At 42.8% G+C, this 22,393-nt stretch overlaps 1 protein-coding gene across 2 annotated transcripts; it reads left to right on the top strand.

Moving 5' to 3' along the window:
- Nucleotides 1-618: 618 nt before the first annotated feature.
- MTF1 (metal regulatory transcription factor 1) lies at nucleotides 619-21,804 on the top strand. Of its 2 annotated transcripts, none has more exons than XM_056331975.1 (11): nucleotides 619-703; nucleotides 1,085-1,549; nucleotides 8,258-8,496; nucleotides 8,925-9,056; nucleotides 9,574-9,647; nucleotides 10,167-10,300; nucleotides 11,122-11,199; nucleotides 12,244-12,346; nucleotides 12,932-13,488; nucleotides 14,381-14,447; nucleotides 15,489-21,804. In XM_056331975.1, the coding sequence occupies exons 2-11, from the start codon at nucleotides 1,136-1,138 to the stop codon at nucleotides 15,872-15,874; spliced, it is 2,184 nt and encodes a 727-aa protein (XP_056187950.1). In that variant the 5' UTR covers nucleotides 619-703; nucleotides 1,085-1,135; the 3' UTR covers nucleotides 15,875-21,804. The 2 variants fall into 2 exon arrangements, with proteins under 2 accessions (XP_056187950.1, XP_056187949.1); XM_056331974.1 differs by having other exon boundaries at nucleotides 15,456-21,804.
- Nucleotides 21,805-22,393: the final 589 nt, after the last annotated feature.

Genomic DNA, 22,393 nt, shown 5'->3' with positions numbered 1-22,393 from the left:
GGGGGGTGTGGCTGGAGCCGCAGGCGCTGGCAGGGTGCAGGGGAGACACGGGTGCAGCTGTAAGGAAGGGAGGCCTCGTCCCTGAGGGGCTCTGCGACGTACAGCATCCTGAGTGGCCGGGGCACAGGTGTTTGCTGGGCAGCAAGCAGCCTGTGCTGTGGGGCCCGGGGTTGGCGTTGGTGCTGCGGCCTGTGCTGTAGCAGGGCCGGTGCTGCAGCCCGTGCTGCGGGGCCCGGGGTTGGTGTTGGTGCTGCGGGCCGTGCTGCGGGCCCCGGGGCCTGTGCAGGCCCGCGCCGAGGGGAAGCGGGAGTGCCGAGAACTGTCTCAGCCCGCGCGCTCTGCCTGCACACTGCCGCCTGGGGAAGAAACAGCCGGGTTTCTCGTGTAACTGTATTTCAATGCTCTACGCCTATGTGAAGGCCGGCTGCGGTGCGTGCACGGTGTACCCGCCGCTGCGGGGCCTCCCGCCGCCTGCTGCAGCCCGGGGCGCGGGAGAGGGTGTGGGGGTGTGAGTGTGGGTGTGTGCGCGCGCGCCACCAAGCGCGTAGGCGCAGCCCGCCCCGCCCCCGCCCCTTCCCGTGGGGCCCCGCGGTAGGCGTGGAGCTCCCGTCGGGCCGTGCGCGGCCGGAAGGGGAAGTGAGTGTGCTGGTAATCATGGTGCCGCTGGGGTGGGGAAGGAGGTGCCGCCGCTGCCGGGAGCCCGGTGAGCGCGGCGGGGCTGGCTGGAGGGCGGCGGGGCTGCGCCCGGGCGTCTGGGCTGTGGGGCGGCGCGGTCCCGTGCCGGCCCTGGCAGTGGCTCCCTGCGGGGTGGCGTGGCAGCGGGGGCCGGGCCGGGCCGGGTGGGGTAGCGTCGCGCTCGGGGAGGGGACGCCTTCCCCGGCCCGCGGGGCGGGGGCCGCGGCGCACGGCTCGGTGCCTCCGCCGCCGTCTCCGCCCGCCCCGCGACCGGGTGCGTGGCCTGGGTCGTGGGGCGCCCGCGCGACGCTGTGCCGCGGAGCGGAGTGGGGGGCCGGGCTGGGGGGCAGATCCGCCTGACACCACCCCCCCCCCACACCCCCTCCCGCCGCCCGTCCTTCTGTTGCAGATGAGTCGTTACGGTCGAACTTCACGATATCGCACTGAGAGGCGGTGAGCCATGGGGGAGAACAGTCCTGAAGGCAACGTTATCTACTATGAAGTGGAGGAAGACGATTTAACCCAGGATGACAATATGATGAGGTTTGCTGACAAAAACGGGCTGGTTTCTTCATCGTCTGGGACAGTCTATGACAGGACAACTGTTCTCATAGAGCAGGACCACAATGTCTTGGAAGATGATGAGGATGAAGGACAGTGTGGTGATCACTTGCCTTTTTTACCAGAGGGTCATGAAGAAGGATTTCATTTAATAGCAGACCATGAAGGAATGTCCCAGGGTTATGTGCAACACATTATTTCTCCAGATCAGATTCATCTAACGATAAATCCTGGTTCAACTCCTATGCCAAGAAATATTGAAGGAGCAACGCTCACTTTGCAGTCTGAATGCCCAGAAACCAAGCTTAAAGAAGTAAGTAGCTAAATATCATTCTGAATTTTGTGCTTATTGTGAGTGCTTTTCACCTGGTGACCTTAAATGCCTTGAAAATGTGTTTTTCAGAGCTGTTTGCTGGGAGGTAGACAGAAGTTTCTCTTGTTCTTAAAGGTTACCACACAGCGAATTACACTCCGTTAAATCTGCTGTTACTTCTAGTGATAGTAATGCTTTGTGCTGGTAGGGTATGACTGTTTCTACAGCTGCTTAGTGGGTCAGTGGCAAAGCTGTGAGTGTCATCAGTTTTCACTCAAATATTTGGCTGCTTGCTTGTGAAGCAGCTAGGAAGCACTTTTTTTCAAGCAGTAGCACACTAGATAACAGGGGAGTGCGCTACTGAAAGTGTGTTTATATTAGTAGTGTATGTAACTGTAGTAGTTTTTTATTTTTCTTCTGTTTGGGCAATTATTTCCTGAATTCAGAGATAACTAAGAAGAGCATGAGCTCTGTTACTTTGTGGTTAACCACACTGAGAAAAACACATCCAAGTTACAGGTTAAATTCCAGACTGTTGGCGCTAGTTTTAGGTACAGTAAAACTTAAGATGCCAGACTTAAAATTACTTGTAGTTTTATTGTGTCATTCACAGGGGAACTGTGAGAAGAAAATAAGGAAAGCTTTAAACCACCATCTGTTGTGTTTTGAAAGCTTGAGTCAGTTTACATATTCAAAATGGCAATCAGTTTTAATTCTGTTTCCTTCATGAATTCTGCCTGGGTGCAGAGTGGTGAGGGCTTGTCCAGACTGACTTGGGATTCTTGTTTTTTAGGTGCAAAAGCAATGTGAAGTTAACTGATACACCGACATGGTGACAACTTTGTGGTCCTTTTTGGCCCTTCTGAGTTAAACAAAGCAGGATATATACACGTGTCTGTGCTAGTATCAGTGGTAGTAGTATCAACTACTTGTGTAACTAATACTCAGTGTAAGAGAGAATTGCAGAAATGAGCCCTTGCTGGGAGAGGAAGCTGGGTCTGAGTGGTCTGAATAATTCAGATTAGCAGGGAACCTTCATTATTGTGTTCTCGGCAGCAAGGAAATGGGGCTGTAGGAGGTCAGCTCTGCAATTACGAAACTTCTGGACTCAGGTTTGTTCAATAAGCCCATTTATGTCTAAGGAACTCCTTTTGCTCAGTTATTACTCATTTTAGCTACTGCTCTACCCTACATCCTTAGCTGCTAAAACATCTGATTTTTGTATGTCAGTCATATCAGTAGTTTCTTTTTGTAGGGTAATAAGCTTGCAATCCGTGGTGTCTGCAAACAGGGTGTACAAGCTAAAACATGTGTTGGTGATTGCACATACAATTAAACTGATTTTATTTAGTCACCTCTCCTTTTTTAAAAAAGGCTTGTAAGACCTGGAATTTCCTGATGAAATCCTCTATCTGAATTTATTTTTCACCTCAAACTAATTTTCTGTGGTGGGGGGAGGGGAGTTACACTATAATTCATGTGCAGTGGAAACAAACCCTAAGCATATGTGATGCTTCCATCTTGTAAAAGCCCTTTTTGTCCTGCTGTTTCAAATGCTTGGTAAGTTGTCTGCAGATGGGGAGGGGAAAGCTCTAAAACCCCTGAACATTTGGCTCCTCTCTAAAAGGCAGCAGTCCAGTTCTTTGGTGCTTTCAAAGCATCTGCAGCAGTTCTAACAGTGAAGATAACTGTTATTAAGTCTTACGTTTTCAGGTCAGTCTTAGACATTTATGAAGCAAAATAGGGTTTTACACCTCATTGATTACCTTTAATTTCCTTTTGTTACATTATACTTCTCTCACTATACTTCTGTCTGTAAGAGTAAATGTGATTGTCTTGTATTTCATATTAATTAATTTTTGTCTTTATTGGTGATGTAGGAAAATTAGCAATTTAAGGGGAAATATCTTAAACACAAGATGAGTTAAAGGCAAACTGAGTGGTTTAAGCAGACTTTGGCAGTGTGTCAGGCTCCATTTTCACCAGTCTTGTTGATTATTGGTCGATTAGTTCCTGCTTCTAAGGTAAATGCTTAATTAAGGCTCTTCTAGCTTCCCTCTGGTGCATCTCCTTGGAGAGATAGCACACTGTCCTTTGCAAAAAGCGTATGTGATGCAGCTACAGCCTTTGTCTTCAAAGCAACTTGTTTGTGTATGCTTTGCATCCTCGCCATCTGTGTCTTTTCCTGTGCTGCCATGTTTCTTTTTTGTTGTTGCTTGCATATGGTGATAGTCTTGAGTACTTGCCGCTGTAACCGCAGGTCTTTCGCGGTCAGTGTCTACATAGTTTTATGTGTATGATCAGCGCTTATTTGATGGGCTAGTGTGAGAAGATAATTACATGCTTGCTGCTTTACAGAAAGTTTTATTTTGCTTAGAATGTGGTGGTAGTATTGCTTCTGTCTGCAGTATGCTTAAAATAATTTGTGAAAGATTTGGCCTTTGATAGAAGGGGGAGCACTGCAAGGCCATTGTCATAGTGGAGGCCATTAAACTGGAAGTGTTTCCTGCTGTCTTCCTTTAAGTACATGCACTGGCAGCTAGGAACCAAATCCTTAATTTATAATTAATATTCTCCCTTTTTTTTCTTTTGGTTGTTTTGTTTCACTTTTCTAGAACTAAATGTGAACACATAGAAAGCTTAACAGACTTCTCACTTGATTTTAGGTAGTTTATGCTTGTGTCAAATCACTTGTGGATTATGGGAAGTACTGTGGAGAGTGTACTGCAGTGTATGTAAAATGTTAATTTCCAGCTGTCTTAAAACGCTTAATAGGGAACATTCAATTTGATAATCCTTGGTGAGGATAATGTACCCCTTCATCTAATAAAATGTACTTTCTGACCTTGTGTCTGTGCGTTATCAGTCTATGCTCTTGTGTTTTGGCTGACTCAACGCAACCAAACTTCTTAATTATGTACAGTCTGTATCATAATGCTTGGATATTTGTTGATAACTTTTACTTGGTTTGAACTATAAATTTAAGCCAAGTTGCTTTACAGTGAAATTACTGTTTCCTTCTTTGTACAATGCTTCTAATAATGCCAGGTGACTAGATAAAAATGTGGAGACCTCCAGAATCTCTTCCAGTTACTGTTGGTCATACCATCTAGATCATTTGTTCAATTTAAACACTTGATGCTTTTCATCTTTCCTCTTTTTACTGTCTTGTAATAAATCAAGGGGGAATCAGATGCAAACATCGACAGCTGCTTTTGGTGTAGTGTACTGCTTCCATTGCTTTAGCACACATATATTTCTTGACTAGAAAATCTGTAGTAAGTTAAATGCTTCATAGTAAACCTTGGATCACAGGAGGAGAAAGATTCAGCAAGAATTTGCTCTGTATTGTGAATTTCACAGCAGACTGTCAGGTCACGAGTCCGAACATGGCATGTTCTTACATGTTATCACAGGAATTCATCATATTCCCTGTACTTAGGACAGCCTAGGTAACTAGTGGCTATCGAAATAGAGAAAACAGTGTATCTTAAATAGAATGTAGTATTAAAAGAAATTGAATTAATCTCCTAATTAGCTGCTTTTTTAAAAAAATAAAAAATTAAAGCTGCTACAGTGGATTGTAGAGTAGGTCCTCTTCCCTGTCCATTTTGTTAAAAGAAAACATAGAACCACAAACAAATTGCCAGTCTCCCTTGTTAGATGGGAATGTGGTGAGGACTGGAAGAAGTGGCCCTTCAACAGGGCAAGATATTTTGAGAGAGGAGGTTTTTTGTGTTTTGGCAGTAAGGCTCCTGAACTGTAGTTTTCAATAAGCCCCTTAGTATGGGTAATATCCTAGTAAGACTGACAGAAAAAAATACTTTTTTATACTTGTTTTTCCTCCATCCTCTTAATTTCTTTCTGCTATCCTTTCCTCCCCTTCTGTATTTTGCAATAGCTCAATATTTTTCCTGGTAGTTACAGTTCTGTGAGATAGTGTTGCTTCTCATCTGTTATGTGAAATAGGAGAAGCATGGAGAACTGGTTCCTGGATGTGTAATTCACTGTTCAATTCTCTATTTGAGGGTAAAGTTTCTCCCTGGATTGAGTGATAAGTGTTGATAATAAATAGCTTGAAATCTCATCTCCATTTAGCAATATGCTGTTAACATCAACTATTATGTAAGGGGCAGGAATTGAGTTCAGTACTAGCTAAAATGAAAACTACTGCTACTTACTTTATAGTTGTCTTATGGCTTTCTGGCTTTATAGTTACGATATTTCTATGCTCTGTGTAAAGATCTCTTTTATATCTAACCTGCTCTAATATTCTCCAAACACTAAGGTTTTATCAAAGGGAGGTGAAGGTAGATGCTCGCCTGTTGTGGTATCAACAAGAGACTGCAGATTGTGACTACACAGGAGATTGCTCGGCTCCTGAATACGCAGACTTTATAAAGCTTTCTTAAAGGGGTCCTACTGGCAACCCTGTCCCCCACAAAACAGGTTGGAAGAAACTGAGAGACTATTTTTTTTTTGTTTCTCCTTATGGAGAGCCATCTAGAACCCAAATTATACCTGGTATAAGTTTGTGCCAGGGCGCTGTGTGACTGCAGTGCTTCCTGGGCAGCTGTCAGGACAACGTGTTTAGTTAAGCGAAATCCCTGCTCTTGCTGAAGAGCTGCCCTTGTTCTAGAGGTGATCAGGACAGGTAGAGCCTGGGACTGAGTAACCTGGTGGTTACGCCCTGAGACGTGTGCTGTGGTGCTTAGACCCCGGTTCTGTAGTTACAGTTACGAAGGCCTTAAACATATATAGAGAGAGGAGTGAAAGCATGCAATGGATTATCCTTTGAGTGCTTCGGTTCTCAGGGACTTGGTGTAGGATCTAGGAGGCATGCTTTTAAGAGGAAATGCCAAGGGCACGTGGCTCAAATTGACAGCGTTAAGGGCTGTTACGCCGACTATTTGAGAAACAGAACCTGAAGGCATGTACCTTCCTTTGTACCTTATAGCACTGGTATGGTCCAACAGTGCCAACAGCTGTTAGCGTGATAATACTAGTAATAACGTGCTCCCGATGCCCTCAGCCGTCCTTATTCTTGTGCCTTTGTAGTATGTGAATGGGAGATGTTTTTGGGCCAAACACAAATGCGTTTGAGATCCATTTACAGATCTCGTAGTGGTTTTACTGAGGGCCCATTGTCTCTTTCATAAATGAGATGTTACACAAAGCATTATTCAAATTTAGTTATTTTATGGAAGGATTAAAAAAATACTTGGTTCTTAATTAGCCACACCAAGAACAATGTGGTTTTGGTATTGCTCCTACTTAACATATCTATCTAAATTTCCATTATTCTGAGAGGAGCATGACTTCAGATAAAGTGATTTTATACTTACCCGATCAAGGCATTCCATGTTACTCTTTTCCCAGCTTCCAAGCCATGGTGGTAGAGAGCTGTGCTTATCAAATGCTCTTTTCTGATGGGTGTATATAAAGAAAAAACCTGTAAGTGTTGCACGTCCATTATGTATAGGTTCATCCAGTTCTGCTGGTACCAACCCCCAATTCAGTATTGGTTTTTTTGAAGACAGGCTCCAGCCTTTTCTGAGCAGTAATGCTAGGTACTGTGACTGAGGTGCTTTGAGCCTTGGAAAAGAGGAAGATCGCTGCCTTATGTCCTGTTGTATAACCTTCCCGACCAGTTGTTAAAGAGTACTAAATCTGCAAGTTCCTGCTCCTTTGTTGTGAGTTTGCATTGCCTTTCTAAACTTTCCAAATCAACATCTTTGGGAATCCTCTTCTGCATCTTGCCTGTCAACCCTCAAGTCCTCTCTTGGGCTCTGTGATCACTTTTAGATGTTAAGGTTTCTCAACTACAACAATCAAATGGAAGCTGTCAGTCTGATAATTAATGTTGAAGATAAATTTATTCAAGCATCTCTGATGACTTATTCCTTCTACTTCATGAGAGAGAATGAGATTTAATTAAGTGTTATGACTTGCACACTGGAAGCTTCTACATGGTCTCTTTCTGCCTGTTGCAGAAGCTGGGAAGGCTACCAAATCTAGTTCAATATGGAATTGCTTCCTGGTGATGTAGATAGTTGGCTGAGAAATCTGTAATACTTGCCTTTTGATGTAAAACACCTTGTTTCATTCGTTACAGCCAATGCCTGAAGTGTAAACACAGAAGAGAACAACAAAGTACAAGGAAGGGTGCTTTTGTGGTAAAATGAAGTAATAAATGGATCGATGGTTAGACCATAGGAGATGGTGAAAACTATAGTTCTCATTCAAGGTGTTAATGGGAATTCAGCACACAGGGCAGTGCTTTTGAGGGCCTGGTTGTGAAAGTATGTTTTCTCTTGTCTTCCTCTTCCACAAATAAGTAGCTCTGCTAGAAGTACCTGAGTGAAATACAGGTGCTGCATGCATGAAAAGCAGGTAGGTTTGGTAGCCTCTTGGTGTCCTTCCCAGCTGTTTTATCATATTTTTAGAAATGTTTCAGACTGTTTTTCCTTTTTTCTCCTGTTAGATGATTATTCTATAAGGTCAGCCTGCTTTCCAGTGTGTGCCACTCCTTCCTCACATAGCACAGCAGAAATATTGTTACCTGATAATTAAATGCAATAATTTTTGTTTGTTTGCCTGTGGGGTCAAAATCTATTCCATTGTCTTTGATGTTTAACTGCAGTTCTACCCTGTTTGGATTTCAGAAATGCTTAAGAATTACTAAGTACGCAGCATTTTGTCTCTTAGGTTAAGAGGTACCAGTGCACCTTTGAGGGCTGTCCGCGCACCTATAGCACTGCAGGAAACCTGCGCACTCACCAAAAGACACATCGTGGGGAATACACTTTTGTCTGCAATCAAGAAGGCTGTGGCAAGGCCTTTCTCACCTCCTACAGCCTCAAAATCCACGTTCGAGTGCACACTAAGGAAAAGCCGTTTGAATGTGATGTGCAGGGCTGTGAAAAGGCATTCAATACACTGTACAGGTAGGAGGTCTCTGCCTGTTTCTCTTGTAGACATGGCTGTTGCAGTTTTGCTGGTTGCATCTACTTTTTGTTTGTGTCTGGATACAACTGTTACACTTCTTCCAGGTACAGATGCGAAAATAACCCCCCTCCCCTGAAAATGTGGAAATGCTATACCAAGAGTAGTTTGAGAGAACCTGTGGTGACATACTTAGCTTATTTATATTGCAAGAGTGTTGAAGATGGTGCACAATCACAAGGAATTCTCAGATTTGCTTGGGGACTTCGGAAGTGATACCAGTTACTTTCATAAGCTGGTTACCTTCCATTCAGCATGTGTTAAGCCTTTGATCCTGTCCTGCACATTTGAATGAATGACTTGTTTGTCTCGGGTAGGGGCTCTCTCGCCCTACGAGTCATGAGAGGGATTTTTTTGGCATGCTTTTTAGGTTGAAAGCACATCAGAGGCTTCACACAGGGAAAACATTTAACTGTGAATCAGAAGGCTGCAGTAAATACTTTACAACGCACAGTGATCTGAGGAAGCACATTCGAACACACACAGGAGAAAAGCCATTTCGGTAAGTAGCTGGATGGCACTTTTTATTTCTGTGGGACTTATGTAATGGGCCACCTGTGCCAAAGGGCAGCTTTTACTGTTCTGAATGAAAAGCTGCTCTTGTGATGAAAAAAGTGAAGGTGGCCAGCATTTGAACATGTTTGTTCTAGAGCTCCCTCAGCTGCCTGTAAAAGTGGGTGAAATGGCTGTCTTCAAAGATAATAGTCAAGCTATGTTTTTTTTAACAAATGTGTGTGCCACAATGAGCATGTTTTTAAAACATATTGCTGCATCTCTGCTGTGGTGCAATGTTTATTCCATGAAGGAGCCCCCAATGCTTGAATTTTAAAGTCCCATTCAGAGCCCTGCTGTAGTCTCTGTAGAATGCAGAGCAGCTGTTGGGAGACAGCTGATTACTAGCACAGATTAGCATTAGGCCTGCTTTTCAGAGTCCTGGGACTGTTGCAAAGCATGATCTAAGGTTGTAATTAGTGCATCAAAGAAGCCTGATGCTAACTGTTCTGTGATGCCTTATTCAGGTGTGAGCATGACGGCTGTGGAAAGGCTTTTGCTGCAAGCCACCACCTTAAAACACATGTTAGGACACATACTGGTAAGTCCCAAGGGTTTTCTTTTTCTTAATTGAGCGTATTCAGTTTATACTAACTCTCTGAATCTTAATATGTATTTATACTTACGTATAATAAGTGGGTGACACCAAGCTGGGTGGTGCAGTTGATAGGCTTGAGGGAAGGAATGCGATCCAGAGGGGCTGGAGAAGTGTGCTGATGTCAACCTCAAGTTTAACAAGGCCAGTCACAAACTCTAGCACCTGGTGAGGGCAACCCCCAATATTCAATTTGTGCACTTCCATTTATGCTTGACAGGTCTTGAATTTCATGAATGTTTCACAAATCTATTGGTAATGAGGCATAAAAATTAAATGTTGTGTTCTTGCATCGGTGCACGTGGTAAAATGGCAGTTTTTATCTGCAGGACTCCCAAGAATGCTGAATGTGTGAAGTAGCATTAAACAGTCTTGTTTGTATAAAATATTATTACTCTCCTAGGTGCTTTAGTATGTGTCTGATACAATGTTTGTAAGTTTATATGTGTTCTGTGCTGCCTATAGGGGAGAAACCCTTCTTCTGTCCCAGTAACGGCTGTGAGAAGACTTTTAGTACACAGTATAGTCTCAAGAGTCACATGAAAGGTCATGAGAAAGGACATTCCTATAATGCACTTCCCAATAACAATGTGTCTGAGGTTAGTGGCACTTCTTCCTAAGGCTGCCATGTTTGATGGTGATAAAACCGTATTTTTGGGAATAAGTTACTTGTCTGTGTCTTTAAAGATGTATCCTATAAGACTGGGATTTTCAAAGGGAATTTTAACTACTTGGTGCCTCGTCTCCCGAGAAGAAACCCATGGGTGCCTCTCTTTTGAACTGAGAATTCAGTTTAAATTCTGGAATTTCTGGCATTCAAGGTGGCGGTGTAGGGTTTGTTCTCATATGCTGTGTTTACAGTGTGCTGATAATAAACAGTGGGACCAGTATTTCTGAAACTTCTAGTGTGGTATTTGATTACCAAATGTTATTTAGAAAAGCTCATCTAAATTTGTCTATTCATTTTAATCACATTTAAAATTAACGTTTGGGCTACTGCTGCTTTGATGAGTATGCCATGTACCCAGGTTTATAGGCAATTATATCTATATGATCATGCTTTCCTTATAGATTCTTATGTTTTAATCAATACTGTGTAATAAGCGTGTGACGTAAAATAAATGCTGACTGTTAAGGTTTAATTTTATTTTCTATAGGCTAATTCATTCCTATGCTAATTTAAAATTCTAGGTCATTTGATTTTTTTTGGAAGTAAGGTGAAAGAGATGTTAAGAATCCTTGATAGGTGCTAAGTATCTTTTGCTATAATAATGTTCCTTTTGATTTTAGAACTGAGACATGGCTCACATATAGGTAAAAAAGTTTCTGTGAAGGCAGAATTGTATGGACTCTTAAAAAGTAAAACATTTCTGACGCTATTTTTTTAATATGTAACATAATTTGTTTTTCTCCTTTACAGGATACAAGCCACTCACTTTGTCTGAGTGACTTAAGCCTCATATCAACAGATTCAGAATTGCGGGAGAACTCTAATCCGGTGAGTTACTGCCCTGGAATTCCCTCACCTGAACTTGAGTTTTGCTTTTTTCTGGCAACGTGCTTGTCCTGTCAACGAGAACGTGGCAGATCAGATATGTATGACTGTGGGTTCTGCTTCGCTTGTTCAGGCCTCCAGCACGCTCTGCTTGAGGCTTTCATTTCACTAGTGGGAGAGATGTACTTCTTCACAGAAAGAGTGACTTTGGATAGAATTGTTTTAGATGTACTGAATACTGCTTTTTTTTTGTCTTGTGGCAGTTTGCAGGAGGCTCTTTCTTGACAAAAAAGATGCACGTTTCTTACATACCCTATTGAGCCTGTAAATCTGATGTATTATTGCTGTCCTTTTTGGAGTGTTGGAACAAAAAATAAATATTTCTGCCTAAAAGCAGAATAACTTGAGTGAAAGCGGGGCATTTTCCAAAATTTGCAGTGCTTAATTCAACCTGTTTTTAAAGGCTCTGCATGTGGTTTTACCATAATAATGTTCTTGCCTATTGATAACTGTTGACTGAGCTTAAATTTTACATAGATGAAAATTGTGTACTGATGAGGATGTCACTCTTTTGTGCTTCAATGTGGAAGCAGTATGCAGCTTTTCAATGCATTCAGTTCCTAGAGCAGTGTGGGTGACTAACAGTGCACAGTCCATGATACAATCTAAGTAGAACTATTTTGTTTCTGCTCCTGAAAAGGTTTCACAAACAGCCAAGGACAAATTAACGTCTGTTTCTGTTTCTAACAGAGTATTAAAAAGGGTTAAACAAAGTGTGGATGCAGAAGAATGTATTTTGCTTTTGAAGGACTTATTTCTGTAAGGTTTCGCTCATTATGTTAGCAAATTTGATTATGAGTAATAAAACCTAAGTGTCATTTTACACTAGGTAAGTGAAATATGTTGCCTTTCCCGAAGGTGGCTGGTTAATTGGAGAGGTATTTCTGACATTCATACGCTCCTTGACTGGGATTTGTGCAAAGTATAAAGGAGACCTGAGATAGAACATCATCTGATGTCTTTTCCTCTTTACTTTCTATTCACCAGACACATGGACAAGATCTTAGCACAATCTCACCAGCAAGCATCTTTGAGTCTATGTTTCAGAGCCCAGATCATACTGCAAATCAAGACGACTCTCAGCAGACAGGTACGGATTGTATCTGCATTATTTTGAGAGGGCGCTTTTTGACAGTTCTCCCCCTCTGTTGGCACGTACTTAAGTCAGCATTTCAGACTGAAGATTACTGCCCCACATAACTCTTAAGCAGCGAACAGAACCTCAGTGCTGAAGTTCTTCTGTGTTGGAAATGCGCTGTGTTTGCCGATGGCATGACACTCGGACAGCAACAAGGGAACTGACCAAGTATTGTTGTACATGCTGACATTGATGCTCTCCGACTCTCCACACAAGGATTTTCAAGCTTCCTCTATTGATGTAGCTGCATGAACCAGCTCATAAAAAGGCTTCTTAGAGGGAGCTAACGAGGCTGATCAGCTTGTGTGTAGCATTCAGTGATACCAGCTTCTTGAACTTGGATGTACCTTTAGATTTCACTGTCTAGCGTTAAATAGATTTCACTATCTAGTGTTAAATGTTTTTGAGAACTAGGCTGAAGACGTAAAAGTGGTGGTGCTCAGCAAAAATCCATCAGCTAGCTAAGTTTGAAAAAGTTGTTTATTCAGATCTTATGAGATCTGAGGTATTTATATTTTTCTTTGTTTCTTTTGGCAGCTGCCTTGATTGAAGGTTTTAATGGCGATGCAGACTCGGTCGCTGCTGCTCCACCTTCTGCAGGAGACTCGGCATCGTTGTCTCTTCCACTTGTACTGCAGCTTGGCATCTCTGAGCCTTCGCATTCAGCGCTGCAAGCCTCAGCAGCACCTGCTGCTCCCTCCTCCATAGGAGCCAGCTCACAGCAAGCTGCATTTGGAAATCCTGCAACTGTTTTACAATCCCCAGAAGTGCCTGTTCCTCACAGCACACAGTTTGCAGCCAGTCACCAAGACTTCCTGCAGCACACTCAGACGCCACCGCAGCCCATTGTGCAGGGACTTCCAGTGGTTGCTGGGGCATCTGCCCCAACAGCATCAAGTGCCACTGAGCCCCTGCCAGCTGTAGTTCAGACTGTGCCTGTTGGTGCGAACTCTGTTCTGACCAGTAACCCAACTATAACAATTACTCCTTCTCAGAGCACTGCTATTCTGCAGTCCAGCATTGTCATGGGAGAGCAAAACTTACAATGGATCTTAAATGGTGCCACTGGTTCTCCACAAAGCCAAGAACAAATGGTTAGTGTATCCAGCGTGGCTTTGGCATGGCTTGGACCATCTTTCTTCCTCCAGGACTCCTTGTTTTTAAAAGGAAGGTGGTCAAACCTGTAATTGTTAGATACAAACCAGGATGCAGTATTGTATAATGCTTATCACATTGATATGTATAAATGTGTCACTGATGCAGTCTCTAAAATAGCTAGAGAGATAAACAGAAAACAGAGAAATGCAGGGTGCAGAGAGAACTTGCTTTCTTCTATTCCCCAGCGACAGGCTTCTCTCAGTAGGTGGTGTCAGCTTGGTTTATCCAGGACAGTGCACCACATGGCCCGAGAATAAATGTGGGTTTTAATCTATTATTTTGACAAGTAGAGGCACAAAAGACTGTGGAAAGTTTGTGTAGGCATTTTGTAATCTCTCTCTTTTTAATTTAGCCTGATAAAGATAATGAAAAGTTTTCTGGCAAAACAGTATTTCTGGTTCTCCAGTAAATCTGGATAGCTGAGACTTTGTGTTTTATCTTTAAGAATACTGCCACCTTTAGGCTTTCTCAGTTGGAAATGGTGGAGTGAATGGCTGCAGGTACACACAGCGTGAGCAAGCAGAGCAGTTTTTTCAGAGTTCAGTCATTCAGTTGTCAAAACCCCACAAGCTGTGTTAATAAGCACATATATTAGTGCGGAGGGTGATTACTCCCCATCTTTACAAATATTGACATAGTACTGAGTTTTGGAATAGCCAGAACATAGCCCAGAACCAAACTTAAATGTCATAATCTAATTGTTTTCCTGTGTGGCCCCTTTGGAATATATGTACAATTGTGTCTTTTGCAGCTGTTTAGTATTTGAACAATAGAAATATGATTGTAATCAACTCACACTTTTTTCTTTTTTTTTTTTTTTCTTTAAAGCCACAAGTTCCAAAAGTAGTAGAAAAAGTTTTTTTTACCACTGCGTTACCAGTAGCTGGCAACACAGGTAAGCTTGACACTGAACTTGCTTTTCTCTCTTTCTCTGTTCGTAGTACTGTTCGCTTCACCAGCTTTTGTGGTGAATTCTTTTATTGCTTGCAGAAATGTTGAAGAAATTTCTTTTCTTTTTTTTTTCTTTTTAACCTTCCTGAGGTTTTAAGTGCAGTCTGCTGTAGACTCATAGGTGTTTGTGTTGAGGTCTGTCCTGTAGTAGTTTCTCTAACAACTTGTAAGGTAATCAGGTTGACAAATTAGGTCCAGTATTCATAATAATGGTATCTTAATGATGTAGAAAAATAAAAGACAGAAATGAAAGGATATTATTTGGTTTTTGTTCTTTTAAATGAAGACATGGAACAGGTAGTGAACTAGTAAACTTAATCAGTTCTTTAACAATTGATTTTGGTAAGCATTATTTGTGAGATTCATCAAAATGACACAGAACTGTAGAAGTTGTGTCCCATAACATGCTTCCTACAGTGCTGTTATATTGCAAAGATGAATTGGAGTCAAGAGAGATGAGGTGAGTTTAAAACTTAAATTTTAAAAAAGAAAAGAAGCCAGGCAAGTGGAGCAGCATGGGGAGAGTGAGGAGAAGTGTGAGAAGCAAGATGGGAGAGGGAAGTGGACTAGAGAAAATGAACAGGGAAAATACCTGTGTTGGTGCCGAGGGGTAGAATAGCTGGTGTAATGTTGTATCATTGTCTTCAAAAATTAGTGTGTAGGGACTGGGGCATTTGAATGCCCTTCTATTGGATTTTATGCTGTAAAAGTCACAGTGTTTGTTAGAGAAGGGGGAGGAGAGTGAAAATTTAGATCAGATTTCTAATGCCTGGGTTCAGCCTGAACAAGTTGCTCATCAGCAGAGAGTACCTGACACTTTTTTTCTTTATTGATCATCTGCTGCAGGGTATTCATTGTGCTTGAACAAAGACAGACATAATCTCTGCTGCAAGGTGCTTACAATCTAATTTAACAAAGATGATCTGTCTTTCCCTGCTGTGAAATTATGTAGTTCTGTTGTGTTTTGTCTTTGTTTCACCTTCAGGAAACCCTGTTCAGCAGATTGGTCTCAGTGTTCCTGTCATTATTATAAAGCAGGAGGAGGCCTGCCAGTGTCAGTGTGCCTGCCGAGACTCTGCCAAGGACAAAGCCACCATTAAGAAGGAATGTTCCTCACCTGATTCAAAAGCTTTGGAGCAGCCAGCTCCCCAGCTGCAGCCTCAGACCTTTCCTTCCTCTTCCTCTTCTTTATGCGGGCAGAGCAGTCAGATAGTTAACCCTTCAGACTCTCAGACTGAAACGTTAAGTGCCATGGATGTATCGGACTTCCTGTCCCTCCAGAGCCCTGAAAGCCCATCTAATATAATTCCAATCGAAGCACTACTGCAGGGGGAAGAAGAAATTGGTTTGAATAGCAGCTTCTCTAAGTGAAGATGTTCCAGATTTTCCTTTGCACCTGGAGGGTAAACCCCTTCTCCTTAGAAGCAGAAACTGAAGGATTGATTCTTTCTCCTTCCTCTTTGGAAGTTTTGTGGCTTATTTCTGCTTCACAGATGTCATCTTAGTCACGTCCCAGGTACATCCATCTTTGAGAATCTATCTAAAAAAAGAAAAGGTAAAAAAAAAAGAAAAAAAGAGTAAGTTATATATGAACTGTTTTGGCTGCACTGTCTGTCACTTTTGCTTGTCATATGTGAACACAGAAGTTAAGGTTACTCGTTTGCAGAAAGATTTTAAAAAGAAAAAAGGGGGGTAGTTTGTCTCCAATTGCACATCACTTATGTTTGGGATTAAGGTACTGGCAGCAAGTGGGTCTTTGTTACAACTCCTTGGGTCTATAATTTTCTTCTGTCTCTTATGTCTGATGCTAACCATGCACTATAAGGGGAGCCCAGGAAAGGGCTTTGCTGTAGTAGAAAATGGCATTGTTGTAGAAGATGATTTATCTGCAATTTTATTGGAATGCAATTGTCACATCACTGAGTTGGGAGCTGATGCCTGGGTTTGCTTTGTACTAATGCTGTTACTAAAGCCTACAGAAACTTTTGGGGAGTTTATTTCAGTAGAGCACAAGTACCTTGTGCTCCCAATAGATCTGTTCATTTAATTTCATTAGGACTTAGAAGTGTGGTGGCAGACACTGTTTCACAACATGGAAACACAATCGGAGCCCCTGCTTACTCAGGCTCAAAGAGTCTTGTTTTCTTTGCCTCTCTTTGAAGGATGCAGTGAGTCCCAGATGTAGTCAGATTGGTGCCTGCTGCTCTTTTGATTTATTTGGCTCTGTTTGGAAACAAGTCATCCTCTTAACCCCCGCGACTGTTTAATCAGGAGCATGGTGCCTTTGCTGGTTACTCTCATCTTTTGTCAAGAGCAACTCTAGGAAAATTTTCGGAATGATTCAACGTAAATTCAGTTTGGATTCGGCAAGTCTGTCCTTCAGCTGTCCATAAATGCTTATTTTTTTTTCTGTTAAGCTATATAATGTCTGCCTGAATCTGCCTCCAACCTACTGCAATGCCAGCTTTTTGTGCACGGGGCTATTTCTTGACTAAAAGATGTTACACAACATAGTAGTTTTTCATATCAAACTGAAAGTCTATATTCTAACCTACTCAGGGTAAATAAAACACAAACCCCCCTTCCACCAAAAAGCCTGTAATGTTGCAATAAATGCAGTCTCATTCTAAATGGTTTATTTATGCTGCATTATTTTAAAAGATGTAATTTTATAGTGTTTTATCCATCTTTCTGGCTTTGGCTGTTAGTCTTTTTGTGTTAAAGGAGAGAATATTAAATAGTCTTTATTCAGTTTACAGTGTTGTCATTAGTGAGATACAAAGATAATGACTATAAGCCAATTAATGTGGAGTGTGTCTGCGCACTAAATTTAGGAATGCAAACGTGTAGTGGATAGAGATTGTTCACGTTCTGTATTTGATCAAAGCTGCTCTCTGTACCTGCTGGGGGGAGAATGATGAGTGCAGCCAGACCTTCCCAGGATGCTGGATGACTAGCAGGTTTTTTAACCCTCTTGTGACATGCTCTGTGTAGCCTTACCAACGCTGTGTCACAGTCTTAGCTGAGACAGTGGCTGAAGCCATCTCACGTGCTATTCTCTCGTGAACGCGCTGCCACGGCACAGATGGAAACGGGTTGCAGGGAGCTGGCTTTTCACCTCTCTGGTAACTTGCTTCCAGTTAAGCACAGAAGGGTAGAACTGGGTCCCGTTAGGGTGAATGAGAGGGAAGAGAGGCTGTGTGAAGAATGCTTTGTGCCTGGGGAGTGGCATGTTGCTCTGCTAGGGCAGAATGCTCTTGTTTGGTAATTGCGGTGATGAGCTTGGGGGCACCAGCTGAACTGGAAACATGCTAATTGTTTCCTCTGTGTGTGTGTTGGCGCATGTTGTGCTGTGCAGTGCTGTTGCAGTGGGGAATGTGGGTCCTGCAGCAATAAGGTTTGCATCCACAAAATGCCAATTAACAAAGCGTTTTGTGTTTTGTTCTTGTAGTGGTGATCTCCAGAGGGCCGTGAGATGGTGGCCCCCTTTGCTTTTCTCCTACAGCTTCATTTTGTGATGCAGTTTGGTTGCACAGCAGCAAGAACTGCTTTGAACACAAAACAAAGTCTCAGGCCTTCGTGGCCGAGATTGCGCTCACAGGGATGAGTCTCCTGCCAGCTCTTGCGTAGAGCTCCGCTTCGGAGGAGCGTGAGCAGAGGAGCTGCGCGGGGGTCCCGTGGGGGCACAGGCTACTGCAAGGGGCCTCGTGCCTTTCCTTTGGCGTGGTGCAACAGTGGTGTTTGAAGGCGAGTGGATGTATGTGTGTGTGCATGTGAGAGACTCTGCCAGTGCAGGAGCGTGTGTGTTCCCCTGGAACTGTGGGGTTTTCTCTGATGGGGAGAAGGGTACCAGACGTGGCCTGAAATGTGACAGCTGGGGGATTTTGCAACCTCTTCTGAGCCTTTCCGTTCTTTCAGGGAGGCGCTTTTCTATGCTACTTTTGCTACTCATGACTTAGTCCACCTAAACCACGCTTCTGTTTGGACCAGATAGCATCTTCAGAAACTCTGACAGAAATGAGTAAAGAATCTACCAAAGGCTTTGAAATCTGCAGCTAATTTGGAAATGTGGTGATTGGCAGCAGTGAGGTGCTGCACGCATCCTTTCTGAGTGGGTGTCAGAGGGTGACCTCTCCGTTTTCTCTTCACAGCTACTGTTCTCTGTTGATGTGTTCTAGGAAAAGCAATGCGTTTTGAGTTTATGCTGACTTCTAGGTACATTGGGTTTGCCATTACTCTCTTGTATGTACATCAGGGTGGCTGCAATTCAGGTGAAGCTAATAAGAGCTTGTAATGAGGCAAGAGCAGTGTGATTCTGTGAACGCACAGGCTGCTGCGCTATGGACTGTGCATCCCACCTGGTTGCATTGTACAGATGTGTGCTTTTGTTGTGTCATCGGTCTGCTTTCCAGAGTGTTCCATGTTGCATGTATCTGATACATTTCACAGCAGACATTTGTACCATCCCCAGTGCTGTGTGATCAAATGGGATGGTCATTAACACGCTTGGATGGGAGGAGATCCGCCAGCAGCTGGCAAGAGAGGGCAGCTGCAGCAAAGCCCTTAGATTCCATGATGCCAGAGAGTTTTCTGTCCTTCTCCTCTTGTTGCCCCAGCATTTAGCATATTCACAATAACATTTTTAATAAAGGGGAGCATTTTTACTGTTGTAGATCTGATAAGACATTGGATTCCCAGAAAGGGGCATGTTCTGTTAATATGTTGGAGCCTCTGAGAACAGCGTGCCCTCCCTCTGCAAAATCTGCGTCTCACAAGCCCCTTTAATTATCAGTCAGAGAGCAAAACTGCGCTGCTCCGGGTCATTCTGTGTTTAAGGTTTTGATGTTTGTGGCTTGTGGGGATTCGCTTGGTTACGTACAGTTTCTAGACAGGTGCAGAAGCTTAAATGTGTGGAGTGGGTCAAATTACCAACATTAGTAGCTCTAGTCGCCAGGCAGTGACCCAAGCAAGCAGATGCTTGGCATGCAGTTGAAGGCTGTGGAAGTTGCTTTTCATGCTTGTAGATGGTAGAGGGATGGAAAATCAGCACTGTTTAAATGCTGGTACTGAATTATATAGAACAAAGTACGAATTGGGCACTTCTGTAATGCTGACTGTGTCCAGAAAGACTAGTTCACAGAACCTCATACCGGTATCTAAAATGCACTTTAGGTTATTTTATCTTTAACCCAATTGCTGCAATTTCTTTTGTATATACTTTCACAAAGTTTATTTTTGCTCTGAGTAAAAGTTAACAGGGGTGTGCAAAGAAGAGCACTTAACTTGGTGCAATACTTGTAGCTAAAGATCATTGTCCCATGTGGTCGGTCTGTCTGTGTCTGTCTAACTGAATATATATAGTAACTAGCTCAGTGACATACTGCCCTTCCCTGTCTGTATCCAAGAGAAATTATGCATCATTAGCAAATGTCCAATCTATGCAAATATTCCACTGAGAGCACTGTGCTTTAGCAGGCCTTTTCTCTCATGCTTTCTGGTGGGCTGCTTGTCACTTCTGTTGGACACGGCTGTGTTCCTCGCTGTATGTTCTTTTTCCCTTGGCCTCCGCTCTGTTCTGCCACCCAAGTAGGAACAGAAGTGACAAGCTGTTCTGAAACAGGCATGTTGCACCTTTAAAATTTGTCTTCGAGATAGTTTTTGATGTCATGTTATCTGCCTTACTTTCATGGAGGATGGCGCTTCTGCAGTCATCCAAGATATTGTTTTTGCAACTGCAGCAACGTTGTTAAACTGTTTACACTATTCTTCCTGCACCAATTACAAACAAGGCTCGGAGATCGAATTAACAACTGGCCTGTCGGTTGTGGAACTGCTGGGGGAGATTAGTTAAGGTGTAATTGACCTTGGAGTTGATTGGAGGAAAAAAGCTGTTCCTGACTGGGGGGAGCACAGCTAGCGACCGAAGGGAGAGGCAGCCAGTTCTGCCATGCAGAGCAGAAGGGATCTTGGTGTTACCTTCTTTGTTCTGCTGCTGGCTGGCTGTGAGACCTTGGGCAAGTCACTTAACCTTTCCCTGCCTTGGTTTCCTCCCTGTGAAATGAGGACAATGGAACTTGTCTTTGTAAAATGCTTTGAGATCTGTGGGTGAAGAGTCCTTGGCATTAGTTGTCGGAACTAGCTGGGCAGAACTATTAGAGTCAATTTGGACTGTAAGGCAAAAAAAAAAAGGCATGTCTTTTAATATACCCTACAAATTTCTGATTGCATAGTTTTTAATTGTACACTATTTTTTCCGTAACATATTTTGGAAACAATGTCAAGTTTTTATAAATGTTACCGGTAGTCGATACTCATGGACAGGGCTGAACTTTTAACTTTTTTGCGTCTCGTCTTGATATATATCATATGTTCTAGAAGTTGGATTCTGTGTCTGCACTGAGAAATGCAAATTAAACTGGATATTTATGTAGTCGTGTACATAGTCTAAGTGTGTGTGTTCTTGGAACTAGTTTAAAAATCCCACACCATGCTTTTGGTGGTGTGCAAGCTGGCCAAAATTTGGTTCATTATGCAGTGTACACTTTCTCAAATAAATGCAGTTTCTACTTTTTCTTAAAAGAAATTTTTTTCATATGATCTTTTTCAGCAAAATCAAGGGTATGTTTTTGCAGTACCGTAGTTACAGTAGCTGGTATTTCTTGCTGTGTAGCTTTGTGTCCTTCCACTTGCTTATTGAACCGGAGCTATCTGTCTGACCCTTGTTTTGGAGAGAGAGTTGTAGTTGCAGTTCTATTTCACAGACCAGCATCAGCGTGGTGGGCAGGGATGCGCAAACCTCGAGCCTGGTTAGTTACCGAAGTAGTCTTCAGCATTGACGTCTGCAGAATTGTCAAACCGGGAAGTCCAGGAGAACCGCAGGTTGTCCGCTTACTGCTTGTGTTCCGTTTGATGCATATGGGGAGCTGGGCAGTGGTCTTGGAGATGACAAAATAAAAGAACCCCAGTTTTTTCAAGAATGTGTGTATGGTATTAAAGGAATTTATTTAACTATGAAACATGGGAACAAATGTGCTTACATTGAGCAATGTGAAGATGTTAGTTACAGGTACAGTACTTCCAAAGGAAGAGCATCTCCAAAACCCAAAAAAAAGAGTAAATATGAATTTGTATTTTTTGAAGAATGTAAAATGTGAAATAATGGTGTTTGCTTAATTGCTCATTTTGTATGAAGTTAATATTGTACTTTGAAATATCTGCAAAGAAGTGGAAATTAACTTTTTTGGAATTGAAAGCAATATTAATACTAATGAAATCCTAATTAAATGCTTATTTAAACGTTGTGTTAAAATAGTCTTTCCTAAGAGTATTTATAAATACATCCGAGAGATGAGTGTGAGCATCCTTCCCCTGATCTTAGGTGCATGAAGGTAACCCCATTCCCTGCCCTACCAGCAATGACCTTTGTAAACTTCCTATCCTCGAACTCTCTGCGGTGTGGCTAAGAGGTAGAGTGGAAATGATGAATTTACGAATTTTTCTTTGTATGTGAAATGCTCTGCAGTCCCTTTAATGCAAACACCAGCTGTGCTCGATGCAGCAGAGGTGAGAAAGACAAAATTTCCTGTTGGTAAAGATGGTAGTTGTAGCATCCCTGCTTTGGAAGTTGCAGGTATGGGGTACCTCCCAGGGAAGAGAATGGGAACTTTGGGGAAAGCTAGTGGCAATAAGGAAAATGGACTGAACCTCCCTGCTCAATAAATCGAGATTTCTGTGATGCAAAGCATTTCCATGTGGCAAAAAAAACCCCATGCCAGCAGCTGGAGGGCATCTCCCACCCCCCAGCTGTAGCTTGTTGCTGCCCCACGGATTATGCGTCTGAGTTTGGAATCATAGTTCTCATCAGGGACTGAGCTGCTACTCGCAAAGTAG

Source organism: Falco biarmicus, chromosome 3 (genome assembly GCF_023638135.1).
Source record: "Falco biarmicus isolate bFalBia1 chromosome 3, bFalBia1.pri, whole genome shotgun sequence".
Classification (NCBI taxonomy): Eukaryota; Metazoa; Chordata; class Aves; order Falconiformes; family Falconidae; genus Falco; species Falco biarmicus.
The sequence above is the reverse complement of the archived record's forward strand: the minus strand, read 5'-3'. Positions and strand labels throughout refer to the sequence as shown.